Below are 17,810 nucleotides of genomic sequence, written 5' to 3'. Positions count from 1 at the left end.
ACAAAACTTACTTGTTTTCAGGGAAGAAGACAAGAATGACTGTAGGATTCTTCAAAGACAAAAAACTAAAGTTGTAAAAACCTTTTGGGTGGTAGTTGAATCATCTTTGTTTTGACACGACATTTCGGACCATAGGCCCGTTGTCAAGTGATGAGAAAAGGACAGTGTGAATAGGAAAGCCTATGTGAAGAAAGGGTGATGACATCTCACTACTTTCTGTTTTGATGGGCCATGCACACTAAACACTTGCTGATCACCATTCAGTGCCATACGTACTCACACACACATACATGCACGCACACACACACTCTTAAAATACACCTATATATTGCTTCTAAAAAGAGGGATAGGAGGTAAAGAAAGAAAAAGGACAGAGAGATCAAGGCAGAAGGGCCCAGGCGCTAGACGTCAGTGACTCTGATGTTCAATCCACTCGGCTGTGCGGTCCCCAAGCGGTCAATGACGCGGCTCTCCATGTACTTTCTGTACGTGCTGTCACTGGGGTTCTGCCACACAGCTGAGATTCTTGCATGGGTGAAGCTGTGGTGTGGGCCAGTAAAATGCTGGCTGATAGGATTGTTGTAGCCTAGCTTCATCGACCTCAGGTGTTCGGAGAAACGTTCACCCAGAGAACGGTAGGTTTCCCCCACATACAGTTTGGAGCAGAGGGTGCAGGACAGAATGTATACAATGTCAGTGGACTGGCAGTTGAGATGACATTTCACAGTGAAAGTGCCAGAGGGGCCAACGACTGAACTTGAGGTGTCTATAAAGGGACAGGTCTTGCACTTTTGATCCCCACAGGGTCTGCACCCTGGTGAGGTTGAATGGCTCCCTGTGGGGATCAAAAGTGGGGGAAACCTCACTGACGTCTAGCGCCTGGGCCCTTCTGCCTTGATCTCTCTGTCCTTTTTCTTTCTTTACCTCCTATCCCTCTTTTTAGAAGCAATATATAGGTGTATGCATTTAAAAAAAAAAAAAAAAATTTTTTTTTAAAGAGTGTGCGTGCGTGTGTGTGTGCGTGCATGTATGTGTGTGTGAGTACGTATGGCACTGAATGGTGATCAGCAAGTGTTTAGTGTGCATGGCCCATCAAAACAAAAAGTAGTGAGATGTCATCACCCTTTCCTCACATAGGCTTTCCTATTCACACTGTCCTCTTCTCATCACTTGACAACGGGCCTATGGTCTGAAACGTTGTGTCCAAACAAAGAGGATTCAACTACCACCCAAAAGGTTTTTATAACTTTAGTTTTTTGTCTTACTTGTTTTATTTTTGTAACAGTGCAAATCAAGATAAACAAAATAATAATAATAGCGCCTCCAGTTTTTCAGTATTACATAATGTGTCAACAACAAACATGCCACTCAGAATGACAGAACTGTTGATAATTCTGGCCGCTTAAAAAATAACAACAAAAAAACAAGAAGCAAAAACAAGAACATACCAGAGATAAATATGGCCAATCATGAATGGTTTGGATACAACACAGCATGACATACATGGCAAAGCTGAGTATAAAAGAGTTTTATTGCATGGCCTATGTCCTGATCAATGAATGTGCGCCAATGGCAATGATACAAATGCCATAAGACATTTCTCATGAATTTTAATTTCAAGATCACAAAACTAGTTCTCAGCAAAATCTGAACACTTCCTGGTAACTGTATCAGAATCACTTGTGTTGGAAATAATAAACAATTTGCAAAAAAAAATTACCCCTGAATTAACCAGTATCCTGTGGTGGTTTTCCAAATTATGTTAAGGGTGCTTGTATATATGTGTGAGTTTGTGTGCACTTTATGTATGGCAAAGGAGATGCTGAGGCAAAATCCTTCAGGCACTCGATTTCTGATCCAGTGTTTACAAGTGATCGGGATTCGATATCCCGTCTCAGTGTGGTGTCGTTTCCTTGGGAAAGGCACTTCACTCCATTTTTTCTAAACTCTGCCTATGTGGAAGTACTTTGTGGAAGGTTCAATCAGTGGAAGGTGGGGATTGGGCTCAGCCCATGATGCAAAGGATATGAATTCACTGCCCCAATGTTTCTTTTTTTCTTCTTCCTTTACACATCTATGTAAAAGTATAAAAAAAAAGAAATAGTTCTGTAGTATGTAAGACATTATGGCAAATGAAAAATTTATCAGCACCTCAATCTGATGGAGGGGCATAAAGAGCTAACTGCAAATATCTAAATCATAAACACCAACTTCACACAGTTTGCACATGTTCCTTCAAGGCCACAAATTGTTTCTGTACATTTCAGTCTGTCTCTCTCACTTTATTTTAGCTAAAACTGCCGCTCTCCTGTCTGTGTTCTGGAAGAGAGCTCTGATCAGCTGCTTGAGCTCGTTAGCAGGAAACTCCGCGGCGAGAGGACCCATTCCGTCGGCCCAGCGATCAGCTATCTCTTGCAAGCTGCCATTCAGCACCAGCTGGATCTCTGTGAACTTGGTGTACTTGGTGGCATGCCGATGGAGGTCCACCTTGGCTTTGTTTCCAGAGTTCTTTGTGTCACTGCTCTCCTCCTCCGTTAAGAACAGGGTGGCTGCCTTGTCGTCCACCATCTTCAGCAGCAAGAACAGTTTGCGAGCTGCTTCTGATGAGATGTCTTCTAGAGACGTCAGGTGATCCATCACCAGTGTGAGAAGAGAGTTCAGCAGAATGCCTGGAAAATAAACAATAACTACTGATCTTGGAGCTAACTGGGTAACATTCTCAACAACAAAATTCCTTTCCCCCCAAAAAGCTTGTGATTCAAATAGTTATAAAAAAACAAAAAACTACAATTAACCCTTTCGCTGCCAGGAAAATAAGATTTAAGTGAAATGTATTTGCCAGGGGTTTTTCCACAAAAAAATGGGTATGTATTTTCAAAAAATTCTGTGCTCTTTGTTATTGGAGAAAGATCCATAAAAGTATATATTTTCTGAAAGGTAAATGAATAAAGAATACAAAACACATGTTTTCCCATTTTATATCTTTTCAATGACATGCTGTTGTTATAAAATCAGTTTTTTATTTATTGTCACATTTTCAACTTGTTCATTACAAACAGGTAATTTGCACTAAAATATATTTTCTGGACAAATGGATAATACCTGCACACATAAATTACACTAGAACCACAATAAAAATTTTTTAAAAAGAGACAGATACACAATGTATTGTGACTTCAAATGATAACATGGATGTGGGGCCACACTCCCTCGGTCTCCACCCCCCTCCTCTTCACCCCTCTCACACGGTCACTTCATCCAGTTCTCACCAGACCGCGGTGTCTGAGTGTCAAGAAAATCACTCACACTGTGTCCTGCCAATAATTCGGTCACTGTCTGTCGTCTGCTACAGCTGTACAGCCAGCATCACTCACTGATAGTTGTATCTTGGCCAGTCTCTTCATTGCTCCCTTATTTTTTTATCAAATCGTCCTATAAAAGTTCATCACTGTCTTCTTCGAATTTATGGTTCAATTCTTTCTGAGCATCAGCTAAAGAAAGCAATCTTGGTTGATTTAGTGAAACACGATCGCATGTCGAGCACGGAGTCCGACATTTTGTTGAGCGAGCGAGGAGAGGAGCCAGGTAAACACTGGGACAGTAACCCAACAAAAACATTCAAATAAAGGACTGCCTCATGATGTAGATGGGTTCTAGCTATAAATACAATCTAGAAAGATTCCCCAAGCTAAAGCTACCAGTATTTTTGTCAACGAACTGAATGCAAACCAGGGAAAAGTCAGAATACCGGTATTTCGATGAGTTATCTCGTCATTGAGGCAGCGAAGCGTACATGCTTGCGCTGACGAGTTATCTCGTCATATAGGCAGCCTAGGGGTTAAAGCATTGGTAAAAGGACCTATTCTGACACCATCTCATTTGAAGTCTGAATCAAGAGTTTGTGCTGCAATGCATAATACTATGATAAAATCATTTCTGATTGTTTTCCATTATTCTATTTCTAACAACTGATCTTATAAGTATTCACATTAAACAACATTTACAGCAAAACAAAGCTGAGCAGTGTAAAGGCAAAGAAAAACTACAAACCAATGGCTTTGCGATAGACACTGGCAGGAAGAACGTCCTGCCACACCCTCTGTAAATGTGTCAGCTGGTGCAATGCCTGTTTCAGTGACTTCTCTGCTGCCTCATAATTTGTATCTTCATCCATGGTAGCAAAGCCTGATTTGAAAAACAAACACATACACATGTACACCAATGTACAAATGAGAAAAACACTTATCAAGAACTCATGTTTAATAATAATTTTAGCAACAGTTCTGCATATTTTTTTCAACGCTATGAAGCAAACAGTTCAAATGACTGACAGGAGGTTGCAACTGACCCTCTGATGTTATTTTATTTTTTATTTTTTACTGGTAATATCAATTAATTTACATAAAATTTTCCACAAATATCAAAACAATGAAGTGCTGTTGTATCACAACTGCAAAGAATATTATGGTGCATATGAACAAGTACTAAAAAAAAAACAACCCCACACACAAAACCCCCCCCACACCAATAGCATTTTCCGAGCCAAATCCTTGTTCTGGTCTACTAATATACTTATAAAAGAGCATGGCTCTTATCAGTTAAGCATACACATACAAAGAGTTCCAACTCTGAATCCTACCTGCTGCTCCTTCGATGTACTGCTCCAAGATGGCTTTCTGTGTTTTCATCTGCTCCATGAAGCTGGAGACGCCCAGGGTTCGGATCTCCGGGATGAGGTCGACGAATGTTGCACTGACGTCTGAGGGGAGGCTGTGCTTGAACTGGTGACCCAAGGTGAGGAGGTGGTGGGCCAGGAACATGCAGTTGTTGTGATGCAGCGCTGAGAACACAGTGTAACAAAGTAAATCAAACATCACAGCAGGATAAAAAGGAAATTGTAAGCGTCAAGTAACAATCTCACCTTTTAGAAGCGTATTAATAGCATGACTCACACACTTTCTCAGAGTTGTGTGTGTATGTGTGCCTGCTTGCATGTGAGTGTGTATGCGTATGTGTATGTGCATGCATGTGTGCGTGTGTGGACTGGTATAATTACACTATGTATACTGATCTGTTACACAGACATGCATGCATTTCTGAAAAAGCATAACTCAAAAAACATGTTGTCTCTGCTCCTTTTTTTAACTCACAGAAAAACAAACATATAGATGACAAGTTATTATCTGGGAAGTTGAGAGCGAAATTCAGTATCAAGATGTAACCAAGATTTATAGCACATACTTATGTAGCTCAATGGTTATGGATCTGAAACCTATCAAAAGTGTAGATATCATTACCTGTTTCTCCCTGACCACCTTTGATATAGAGCGAATGTGCCACTGATTGATATGGGAACACTGGGATGACAAAAGTCAGTCTCTCCAAACGGTCTGATGGGACGACAAAACAGTCATCCACTTCACAGATTACTTCCCCTGACCATGATGTCCTGAGCAACACTGCAGCTGTCCTGATTTCTGGGGCCTGACTGACAACGGGTATTCATTACAAAAAGAAAACTTTAAGAGTACAACCATTGATTCTAACCAAAACAAATACCAGCATCAAAGTCAACTTGATCATTGTCAATGAACCCCCCCCCTGAAAGTCTCAGAGTTCCTAGAATTGCATTCTAAAGCTGGAGAAGCACTGTTGGAAAGGTAAATAAAATCATACAAATATATTCATATTTCAAACTGTTCACCAGTTTATCTCCGATTCAAATAGATTTTAACTTAGTATTTGTGAAGAACGGGTACAACACGATTCTATTTGTTAAACATGTGTTGGATGTCCTAATCATACTATATTCTTGACTGACCAAATGTTCAAAGATGAATAGAATGGCCAATGATCTGTCACAATTTCTCCTCTTCCCTCTGCTCCCCCTCACCCACCATCTTACCCACCATTCTTCTAAATTTCTTTTTTCCCCCCTTCGTGTTTCTCTTTTTATCAGGCCGATTCCTCTGGTGACTATAAATTTAATCTCATGTTAATATTGATATCAGCATTATTTTACTATATTATGTATTTATTTGTTTTATTTCATTATTTCATTACTTACTGTTTATGAATGTTATTTGATACAAATGATACTGTTCATCAGCCATCATGTTAAAACTGAAGTGCAATGTTGTGAGCACAGAATAAGCTTTAAGTTTGTTGATGCTCTTTTGTCTTTGTTTGAATTGTGATCATGTGTACTGTTGAACAATTAAAGATTATTTAAACCAAAGGTAAACAATGTAAAATCAGACTTGTGATCCTCCTCCAACAAAAATGGCAACATAACAGTGGAAGCTCCCTGCGCAACGCCTTCCATGGGAATGAGAATAGGCCGAGGCGGGTGTGGCTGTGTACGGGGAATTCAGAATGAGCGGGATGCGACAAACGCCACCAAAACTGCACACATTCACACACACACAAAAAGAAAATTTTCTATCTAAAATTACGTTTAAATAACATACTTACTGTGACCCAACTAGTGCAGACTCTGGCAGGGGTCTGACATTCCTGTCCTGTGCAAACTACTATCCGCCTATGCGGAGAAAATGAGAGAACTACGGCCGATAACCTCCCGGAAGTAGGTAACGTCCCCTTTGTCCCCATGGCTAGCGCCCTCTTTTTCCGGCAGCCATCTCGACACCTGTTCCTGTGCACTTCATACGGCTAAGTTTTTCGCAATTTCTATCGGTCTATCGATTCTTTGGCGTTTCTGTTTTGTGTCCAATTATGTCTTCAAACAGGTCGCACAAATATGTAGGAGATTGGGCTAAAATTAAGGCACGATCGCAATCGATTCGCGATCAGTCTGGGCCCTCTACCTCTGGCTCTCTCAGCAACGCCAACCCCACGCCACCTCCACTTCCTCCGGTCGACTCCAGACCCCCACTACCCACTAGAATCCGCATGTATGATTCCTTGGGCAGCTTACCTGTAAGCTGGGGGAAGTTGGCCAGGCTGTGGGCATGGTAGGTGGGGAAGACGCTGCAGAACAGCTCAAAGATGTTGCGTACTGCATAGAACATCTGCACTGCACACTGTGGGGAGCTGGAGGACGCTTCGTTGAGTGTGGAGTATGCCAGGTCCAGTAACTCTTGTATGCACACACTGTAAGGGTCAAACCATCAATGGGCATAGTTAACAATGTGAGTTAATGGGGGGTATGGGGGGGGCGGGGAAAGAAAAAAAGATTCTATAATGCAATTTGCATAATTATAATTCATATAGAAAAAAAAACACCATAACTTTAAGTGTGTTCGCTGTCATTCACAAGCTTTAGGTTTTGATTTGTTTGCTTCTAAACAGTTTCAAAGAGGTGTCAGATTGTGCCGACCAATCAATCTGATCTAAACAAAAAAGGGTGGGGAGGGAGTATGGGTGGTTGTGAAAGAGGCATATCCTTGACCTATGCAAAGCCCCAGTGTGTTGGTCACAAGTTGACCAACTGCTAAAGGAACAAAAGAGAAGAGCACAAAAACATTTTTTTTTAATAGAAGAAATAATCAAAAGGAAATTTTCTATCTAAAATTACATTTAAATAAAATACTTACCGTGACCCAACTAGTGCAGACTCCGGCAGGGGTCTGACATTCCTGTCCTGTGCAAACTACTATCCACCTATACAGAGAAAACGAAAGCAACTACGGCCGATAACCCCCTGGAAGTAGGTAACCTCCCCTTTGTGACGTTAGCTAGCGCCCTCTTTTGACGTATGTAATAAAATTCAATAAACTAAAAAAACTGCTCACAGAAAATAAGGATATTAGTGGCAAGACAAAAGACCAGGGATAAACGTACATACAGAGTTTCCTAACACTTTTGTTGAAGCAGTATTTGCAGCGATTTCAGTGGAGACCAAACTGATGACAATCCAAAATGTTTGTACTGAAGTTTCTTGACTTACAGTCCAACAAAAGACAAGAAAACAAAGCTACCTCACTCTGCATGTTGGCATGCGAAACGTGGAATCACTGAGCAGCGGATCACTGGCCATCTCCACTTTCCTGGACTTTTCTTTACTTGGACCACCGGCCTTGTCCAGTGGAGGCAGTTCTCCAGGCGAGGCATCCGATGATATCTGGAATGTACAGTTCTGAATTCACCATCACAATCTTGATAGCCAAGTCGTTTTGAGTTTTTCTGTCTTTGTTTTGCAAATGCTATTCAATTCTGAATTCATGATCAGAATCTCGATAGCCAAGTCGTTTGAGTTTTTCTGTCTTTGTTTTGCAAATGCTATTCAATTCTGAATTCACCATCACAATCTTGATTGCCAAGTCGTTTTGAGTTTTTCTGTCTTTGTTTTGCAAATGCAGAATCTTGATTACCAAGTTGCTGAATGTTTCTTTACAAATGCTATCTGGCTCTACAGACTATGGTAACTATTCATAGTTTGAAAATTCAGTCAATGCTGGTGCAAAGGCATAATAAAGTGCTGTATATAAGTTGTTGTATGTGAGTTGAAACTTAAGCAGAGGTTATGCCACTTTTTCTCTCCATAAACAGACTCGTGTTACCAGTTTGACTAAAAATGGACAATAAAACAGACTGAAGTGAATGGAATCAACTCCCTATCTGAATGGAATCTGCCACCAGCACAACACTCACCAATGCAGTATCATGTATATCTGTAGTCATGAGTCCACGGGCTCGCTCCAAAATGCTCTGACACTTCTTGTTGGCAAACAGCACGTTGACGTTCTCCACATAATCCAGCAGAATGCGAGAATCCTCACTGACAAAACCCATTGAAACCAGTTTGTCCTGAAACTTCTTGGTGACAGCAATCACCTCGTGAAACGATTCCAGTTCTTTGTTGGTGCTTGGTATGGCATGGGACAGACACTCTTTGACGATGCCATCCAGAACCTGATAAAAACAAGCAACGTTTGTGCGTCAACACTGAAAACAGATAACCTGCACACAAAAAGACTTGCTGACAGCAACAGCATCTTACTAACACAACTAAATGAATGAAGGGGACACCTACACTGAGACAGACAGATAAATGTAAATAATGCATACACATCCACTGCAAACATGGCTCACCCTAAAATTGATGAGTGCTTCAGGTTTTTTTTTGTTTTGTTTTTTTAATTAAACATCAATTCACAAAGTGTGATTTTAGACAGGAACTGATATGAACAATATATATTTGCAAATGCATGAGCATGCGCACACACAATTCATAGAATTATACAATAATTGTCAGATCAAAATAAACTTAGTATTTTGCACAGGACGGGAATCAGACCCTTATCCAATTCCGCACCAGTGAGTCACAAAAAAGTAGGTGTAATCAAATAGAAATTTACTCCTATTCTTCACTGCTATATCAAAAAATAAACTAACAACCAGAAAAAGATCAAGGAGGAGGAGAAAGAGAAGGACAAAAAAAACAACAAAAAAACAAAAAGAAAACAAAACAAAAAAACCGAACAAGAAGCAAACAAAAAAAACAGCAGTTCTGCATGCACCCCCACCCACCTTCTCTGCAATCTCATCGCCCAGGAGGTTCATCAAGGTGACCTGACAGCCCTCCGCGTCCTGCCCTGCTTTGCGCTCCACCTGGACGTGGAGCAAGCTGTCGTTCAACAGGTCTAGGAGGTTGCCCACCACAGAGAACACGTCCAGGCAGCTGGGAAGTTTGCGCTCGCTTGTCGCCTTCACCACCACCTGGGAACAGAAGATGTAACGGTAGCTGTAATGGTAAGTTCAGTTTCAAGGAGGTGTCAGTGCATGCATATGCTACACCACATCTGCTGTTTGAAAAAAAAAAAATCATTAGATGCCTGACCTTCATATAAACCCAATGAGCTGATCAGCCCTTGAAAGCCTATCCCAAGTTTGTGTAAAACAGCATAAAAATGACATAAGATAAAATAAGACAAACTAAACCAGTGAAAAGTTTAACAGTGCAGTGGCGTTGCCTTAAGTAATTTACCCATTGTAACCAAACTCTTGGTTTAAAGCACGATCAACTGCCAGCATTTCAGTTGAGGATCAGCACAATCAATTATAATGTACTGTACACTATTTGTAAAAAATCATTCCAGCGAAAGAGTGGAGGATGCCACAGCACTCTGAAAGATTCCCAAAATCTTCAGGCTGAATTAACAAAGACAGATTTAAAGGAGAAAAAGAAATCTTAAGACTGAAGCAAGGCTCAAACCTGTAAGACTTCACTCTAATGATGTAATTTACAAATGATATAGTTTACAAATTAATACCAATAAAATTAAAAGTGCCAGAACTATGGCAAAAGGAAAACAGCATGTAACAGAAACAACAGCAGCAATCGTAAGAACAATAGCAGTAATACTGATAACAAAAAAGAATGATGATGATAATGAATATGATAGACCTCATAATCAACAATTTTCTTTTTCAAAACAAGAGCAGAAACAGCAGCTGCTTCCCTTTGTATATTAGTACATGGCACAAAAACAGAAGTATAGCCTTTATGCTAAAACTGGGATGTAGACATTGGTTGTGTGTGAAAGATGGGCAAGGGAAGGGAAGGGGTTAATAAGCAAAACAAATGAGAGCAACAACAGGAACAGAAATGGCAGCTGCAGTGTTCAGCCATATAACAAACAGAAATAAACAGAGAAACACCACACAGCTTTCAGAACAAAAGACAACTAGAAAATGATACTCACTTACATTCACTCACCTCCGTCTGTACTCCCAATGAGGGATGTACATGGAAACAGATAATGAAATACACACATGCTTGTTTTTTTTTCTAGTTCTACCAAAAGAAAAACAAAGAAAACTGTTTCTTCTGTCACCTGTTTGCCACTGGACAAGGGGGTTTCCGTGACGACCACTTTCTGCCAGTAGAGGGTCAGGGGAAAGATGTTCTGTACAAGGTGGCGCCCTAGTGCTTGAAGTTTTCTGTCCAGCTGACTGACTTCTTCTAACGCTGTCACCATCTTTAAACAAAAACAAACAAAACTAGAAAAATATGTGACTACATTTATCTAGCTGATAATCATGCTTGGATAAATCTAATTACATCAATACATCAAGAGTATTTATGTAAGCATGTAGTTGATGTACAAAGTAGGGCATACATGCATGAGTATGTGCAAGAGAGAAAGGGACAGAGAATAGTGAGTGAAAGCACTTACAGATATACGTTTTCTGTCTATGCGTTCAGTTTTCTGTGCATGTTTGTCTTCATAAATTGAGAAATAATGCAGGTATCTGTACCAACATCTTCATCCTATACAAACTCATAATGCCTGCTTTCAAACATTTATCTTGACAAAACCACAGTAGTCAAGGTGGTTTTATGATTTTGTAATAAAACTACCATCAATTCCTTGCACAATGCAATTCACACATAACAAATGCCTGCTTTCAAACATTTATCTTGACAAAACCACAGTAGTCAAGGTGGTTTTATGATTTCGTAATAAAACTACCATCAATTCCTTGCACAATGCAATTCACAAATAAATCATCACTGCATCACCTCTGATAATGTTTGCTGCTCTGCGGTGCTATCGCTCTTGGGCAGTCTCAGTTCCCACTGACGGATGTCTTCATCCTGAGAAGCCACGCCTTTCGTCTCGCCCTTTGCAGGTTTCTCTTTCTTAGATGCACCATCCAAGCTAGTCCAGAACACAGTTTCTTTCCAGGCATCGTTGAGGTCTTGGATGAGCTTTTGCTTCAGCACTTCAACTTGAATACGAACAGCCACCATGATTTTAATCTGTAAGTCAATAATGACAGGAAATCAATTATAGAAAGTGATCTTTTTGTATGCTCATGTATGAACAAAAGCACTGTTGGTGGTGTTTTCTTCAACATGGGTGTGTTTTGTTTTTGTTTCTTCTTCTTTGTTCATAGATTGCAACTCTCACGTTCACTGGTATGTACAACAAATGGGCTTTTACGTGTATGACCGTTTTTATCCCGCCATGAGGGCAGCCATACTCCGTTTTTGGGGGGTTTTGTTTTTTCAGGAGTGTTTGTAACCATGAGATAACAACTAAACAAGACCAAGCTTGTATTAATGCACAATAAATCAAAACAAAAAAGGAAAGTTGTTCAATGTACTTAAAAAATATAGGTTATGTTTCCAGATTCTGCTAAACACAAGAAATGATAAACAAGTCATCAGTCTGTCTCAATCATTCTCACCAACTATCAACTCCAAATCAGTCTTTTCAGCAAAACACGAGAAAAAAAAAGAAGAGAAAATGTCACAGAAAAAGGAAATGTTTTATTCAGTTTCATAAAAAAGAAAGATAGATACAACAAAATTGGAACAGGCCTAAAGGATACTCAGCTTCTCTCTAGGTCCACCACCAGATAGGGACAGCATTTGGCTGCACCCAAAGAGCTGTTTTAGTTATGATCAATCTCTGTACTTCCCTGCTAAACAAAAATGTATATCCATGCATAACATGACGTCTGCAAGTGACAATGTGAGAGTGAAAGGATGATTTTGTATGCTGCATAATTAGTAGCCCATCACTAGACCTGCACGCAGCAAATGCAATTCATTCAGTGTTTTACTTTCTTATAAGGCAAAATGGATACAACCACTCACACCCACATAAAGCAGTCCCCCACCCCCCCAAAAAAAACCAACATTCCCACACTACCAGACCTCTTCCTCGCGTTCACACAACGGCTGTTTCAAAGCCTCCTCCAAGAGGACCAAGGAAGAAGAAGCCTCAGAATATTTCCTCTCGCTGCTTGCCGTGGCAATGGTCTCCATCAGCTGCTGAGCCTTGGTCAGCTTTTCCAGCACCCCCATCACCACGGTAACCTGTTCCAGTTGCCGCGTCAATGACTGAAATTCCCCGGTGGAAATATTCAGCTGCCCTTTCACCTGAAACACATGTCATATCCCTCAGCTTAAAGATTCAGTACTCTCTTGCACTTGGTCTGGCTGACAGAAACAATGAATCTAGTAAACATACAATAACTGGTAATAAAAAAAAAAAAAAAAAAGAGAAAAGAGAGAAGGAAGAGAAGAGAAGAAAAGACAGATAAACAAAAGTAGACAAAAAGACTGAGATATAAATGACAAAAGAAAACCTCAGAGACAGAGCAGACTTATGTTATGGACAAGACACTTCTGTTATTGCTTTTGCTCTTCTTGTTATTTATTTACTTATTTATTCATATTTCATATTTTGGGGATTCTAAACCCTCCCCCTCTCCAACTCCCTAAACACATGCATACCTCCAAGACAAACAGCAAGTTTTCCTAAAACTAAGCATTTTGTGCCCATGCACACACTGTCACCCATGCACAAACACACAGAAACACCACTAATTATCAACAAAACAACTCTCCTCCACACAGCACAACATCTCACATCTAACCTCAGTCTCCACTTTGAGAGACAATTCTTGCATTTCCTCCGAGATGGCCCGGACTTTGTCAGACAGTGCGGCAGTGATGTCAAAGCTGGACTCAAACTCAAATTCAGAAAAGGTGGCGGCCGTCGCCGTGGTGGCTGAATGGATCTCCAGCTTCAGCTCCTCCATGCGTCTTCCCAGCATGCTCAGCTTTTCGTTGATCTCTTCTCGCTCCATCTGACCTGAAACCCCGACCGCATTAGTACACTCGTTAGCACAGTTCATTTGGAGGTGCTTTTTTTGTTGTTTTGTTGTTGGTTTTTTTTGTTGTTGTTGCTTCATCTCTTACACCATTCCAGAGTTGACTGCCTACATGTCGCTCATCCTGAATGAATCCCTTAGAAGCCACTTTTTTCTCTCTCCTGATTGTCAGAGGAGGATGTCCTTGCAAGGCAATGCTGTTACTGAGGATTTGTTCAGTGAAACATCTTTTCACTTTATGTGTAAAGGGTTTCATCTAAAAATTCAAAAGCTTGGGCTATGTCCCAGCTCACGGAAAATCAATGGGACATTTTGAAAATCTATTTGAATATCTACAGTATAACATGACAAAGTGTCCAGATACTTAACCCATTCAATCCTGGGGGGTTTACAACATCAGTAGGCTTCAGTGCCACATTGTTGCGGGAAAAAAATGCATAAAATATAATACTGTTTTCCCTTCGGATTATGTGTGGACACATCCAGAAATACTGTAAAAGTTGGTTCCTTTTCTTTGCGGTTTATTTGCAAGAACAAGAAAACTGTTTAAACGTGATAAATCTTAATGCTAGAACAATGTTTAGGTGAGGGTTCAAAGATTTTAAAAAGTACACACACACACACACACACACATATTTTGTTGTTGTTTTTTTCACTTTTTTTTTTTAGGTACAATTTTTTCTTCTTCAATAAACAATAAACAAAAAAACACAACCAACAATAAGGATCGTTACTGACAAGCTTTAAAGTTTGAGATATATGTTGTAACTTAAGAGTTAGATAAAGTAGATTTTAAAACAACAGAACCTCAGTTTACTGGTTTGATCAGTTGAAATGGTCTGAACTTTATTTTTTCAGTCAAGGCTGCTGTGCACAGATGACTACTCTCTTTGTCCTGGTGTGTGAACACAGGAGTCTTAGTTTACTTGAATTCCAGCAGTCCAGAGCATACAATGCCTCTTGCAACCACTTATTTCTTTTGGCAGCATAATTATGGTACAGACTGTCAGAGGAAGTTGAATATGAAAAAAATACTACAGGTACAATTATCATCACATGAAAAAAAAATCAGCAAATCACTGTAGCTACAAATTTAATAAGGAAAACAAGATGAACTGTTAAACAGTCATAAACCTAATCACATATAACACTAAAAATTGAACTGTGTGTGTGTGTGTGTGTGTGTGTATGAGAGAGAGAGAGAGAGAGACAGAGAGAGAAAGAGAGGGGGAGACACAGAGACAGAAAAGAGGGAGTAGAGAGAAAGGGCGATAGAAATGGAGAGACAGAGAGGAGAGGGAGGAGGTGGTTAGAAGAAGAGGGGGGAGAGAAAGTGGGGGAGGAGTGAAGAGAGTGTGTGTGTGTGTGTGTGTGTGTGTGTGTGTGTGTGTGTGTGTGTCTGTGTGTGCGCGCGCGCGCGCGAGCATGTATGAGTACTTTTGTGAGAGTGTGTGTTTGTCAGCTAGAGTGAAAGAGCAGTTGGGAAAGATACTTGAGATAGAGACGTAAGTTCTTAGGTGTGCATTATTTCTTTGGGCAGACTCCAGCAGTGGTCAAGTGAGTGGCTTCTTAGATTTCATCCTGGGAAATGTAGTGTATTTAAGCTAGGCAGCCACAAGTTTGAAGCCATTTACTACACGAGAGGGAAGACAAACAAAGGAGATGACTACAGACTGGCACTTGCAGAAAGTGATGTGGAGAAAGATCTGGGTGGCTTCATAGACAGTAAGCTTGACTTCCAGGCCCACGTAGCAAGCATCACCTTGAAGGCGAACAAAGTGATCGGAATCATCAGAAGATCCTTTGATTTTCTTACTGAGGACCTGTTCATACAACTGTTCAAGGCACTGGTATGACTGATTCTTGAATACGGATACTCAGTCTGGAATCCCCAATTGAAGACCCTCTGCAGAGAAGTCTAGGATACTCAGAGACGCGCCACAAAGCTCATCGGATCATTGAGGGACCAGGGGTACTCAGAGAGGCTAGCCACGCTCGAACTGCCCAGTTCTGAGCACAGAAGGAAACATTCGACATGATTGACACCTACAAATATGTCCATGGCATATACAAGACGGACAAGCCACAGTTCATGCTCTCCAGCAACAAAGTGAGCAGAGGACACAGCCTGAAACTGAGCAAGGTCCACTGTCAACTCAACATTCGGAGTGCCTTCTTTGTGGAACGGGTCATCAACACCTGGAATGATCTCCCAGAAGAGGTGGTGACAGCCCCAACACTAGCTGCTCTCAAGGGCTGCTTGGACACTCACTGGGCCAGTATTCCCACCCTCCACAACCCAGAGTGCTACCACTAGTCTGTAGTCCACGAGTCTCAACCACGCATACAAGTGTTTAGAATAGTGATGAGCCCAGAACGGCAAACAGGCCACTACCAGGCCTCAAGCATCTATCAAGAATCAAGATTTCAATATTTGGTGTCTAAAACTAGTAAAAGTTTGACTGCTCAACCTTTCATGCACACAGAACCTATGTTTATTATCTGGTTATTCACTTACCTGTCTGCAGGTAAAACTTATAACCTGTGTTATGTTCACATACATATTGACAACAAGTCTGTTATTTTCAGCAGCTTTTTTTTTCTTTTTTCGGATGTGAATCTATAGAGGTTAGCAATGAATGCACACACAAAAATGATACATATATCCAATTTGGAATGGCTGAATTTGTGTGTCAGTAAAATGTGACTGTTGCCATGGAAATTACCTATTTCACTATTATTGGTTTTAAAATGTTAGTGCATGTTTGACTGACTTAGAATAAACGCGAAGTAGAACTGAGCAGTTCTGGGAAAATGACGTTCTCGTTTTCAGTTCAGGACATATGACTGTCTGCTATCAGCTGTCACTTATACATCCGACACGTGTGTCATTCTCATTAATCTAAACGATTAAAACTTACCAGCCGAGGACAAGACTGCCGCAACAAACGATGCCATCTTTTATGATGGTGACGGTACGATGAAATTATTCAAAAACAGAATTTGCAAAACTGTGTGATCTACATTTGAATGTATGTGCAGTTTAAAGATGCTTCAAGCGCCAACTATCACTTCCGGTAAACTCTTTGAGAGGAAGAGGAAAATTTGTTGTTGACAACCGCCTGTCCTGGTATCCCATACAATATCACGGAAAGACTTGTTTACAGTTTCTGAACAGCACATCAAGTATCATTCATGTCGGCGTCTTGAACTCACAGATGATAGCTGAACTAATTTGCCGAACTTTCCATCAAAGGATAATCTTGTAATTCAGCGTAACCACTACGACTCACCAAGTCTATGAAACTGCTGTAAACAATATGGCGGCCGTGGCAGGATGACGGAGATGAGATAGATTTCAGGAAGAAGTGAAGAAGCACTCGCCGCAAACATGTCGGCAAAAACCGAAATTCCAGGCGTCAACAACGCCGTTGAAAAATTGCAAGAATTGGGTAAGTTTATTTTGAAAGGGGAAACGCTTAATTTAAAAGGAAAGTACGAAGTAGCTTGTATCTCGAGATTGGGAATATAACTGTTATTTCAGAATCGAGACAGTTTTTGTTTTGCTTTTGATATAACACTTAACTGCCCAGATATCCTTGCTCTGAGCAACTACCGTCATGGAGGTACGTAGACTTGGCAGAATTGATTCATACACTGTGATGCACCTTGTTTTCTACTAACAAACTCCATACTACCAGAAGTTCAAATACTAACCTTTTCACAAAATTTTGCAGAACAAATATTCGTAAGTTTTCTTTTAGATTTAGAGCTGTTAAAGGATGGAATGCACTGAATAATTCAACAAAACAGCTAAAACTATTGACCAGTTCAAGAGTCTTCTATACAATGACTCTAAATCATTAATAAAACCATTCGATTTTGATGAATGATCATTTAAAAAATTTCATATGCATGTATGCAACCCTAAACTATTTCTATATTAAGAAGGGGCATTGAAAAGCCAAAAAGGCTTAAAAAAAGTCCCAAATTCTGTACCTGTACCCGTACCGGTGAAGATGGAGAAGTTGTTGATTTAGCATGGCCGGCTGCTGGATGTACTTTTAGTCACAAATACACTTACAAACTCTCTGTCTCTGTCTGTCTGTCTCTGTCTCTGTCTGTCTCTGTCTGTCTGTCTCTTTCTTTATCCCTGTCTCTCAGGCTTGAGCATGCCTTTGGCTCTTTGGAATTTGAGGCATGGCTCAATCATGGTT

At 40.4% G+C, this 17,810-nt stretch overlaps 2 protein-coding genes across 4 annotated transcripts in view; one reads left to right on the top strand and one right to left on the bottom strand.

Annotated features, from left to right (window-relative positions):
* Nucleotides 1-1,197: 1,197 nt before the first annotated feature.
* On the bottom strand, nucleotides 1,198-16,665 carry LOC143280792 (centromere/kinetochore protein zw10 homolog). 2 transcript variants are annotated; one of them, XM_076585474.1, is made up of 12 exons: nucleotides 16,515-16,665; nucleotides 13,357-13,574; nucleotides 12,632-12,856; nucleotides 11,489-11,728; nucleotides 10,800-10,943; nucleotides 9,493-9,681; nucleotides 8,614-8,874; nucleotides 7,941-8,083; nucleotides 6,938-7,113; nucleotides 4,640-4,840; nucleotides 4,051-4,185; nucleotides 1,198-2,669 (listed from the first exon to the last, which is right to left on the bottom strand). In XM_076585474.1, exons 1-12 carry the CDS (start codon nucleotides 16,549-16,551, stop codon nucleotides 2,278-2,280), a joined length of 2,361 nt encoding a protein of 786 aa, XP_076441589.1. In that variant the 5' UTR covers nucleotides 16,552-16,665; the 3' UTR covers nucleotides 1,198-2,277. The 2 variants fall into 2 exon arrangements, with proteins under 2 accessions (XP_076441589.1, XP_076441590.1); XM_076585475.1 differs by lacking the exon at nucleotides 16,515-16,665 and adding an exon at nucleotides 16,112-16,200.
* A 69-nt stretch (nucleotides 16,666-16,734) lies between these two features.
* LOC143280791 (uncharacterized) overlaps nucleotides 16,735-17,810 on the top strand; it is a 70,922-nt gene continuing 69,846 nt past the window's right edge. Inside the window, exon 1 of one of the 2 annotated variants that reach the window (XM_076585472.1) lies at nucleotides 16,735-17,045. In XM_076585472.1, coding sequence (XP_076441587.1) covers nucleotides 16,985-17,045 — 61 coding nt within the window. In that variant the 5' untranslated portion in view covers nucleotides 16,735-16,984. The remainder of the gene's footprint in view (nucleotides 17,046-17,810) is intronic. The other variant, XM_076585473.1, reaches the window with a different exon arrangement.

The sequence above is a fragment of the Babylonia areolata genome, chromosome 4, assembly GCF_041734735.1.
Source record: "Babylonia areolata isolate BAREFJ2019XMU chromosome 4, ASM4173473v1, whole genome shotgun sequence".
NCBI lineage: Eukaryota > Metazoa > Mollusca > Gastropoda > Neogastropoda > Buccinidae > Babylonia > Babylonia areolata.
The sequence above is the reverse complement of the archived record's forward strand: the minus strand, read 5'-3'. Positions and strand labels throughout refer to the sequence as shown.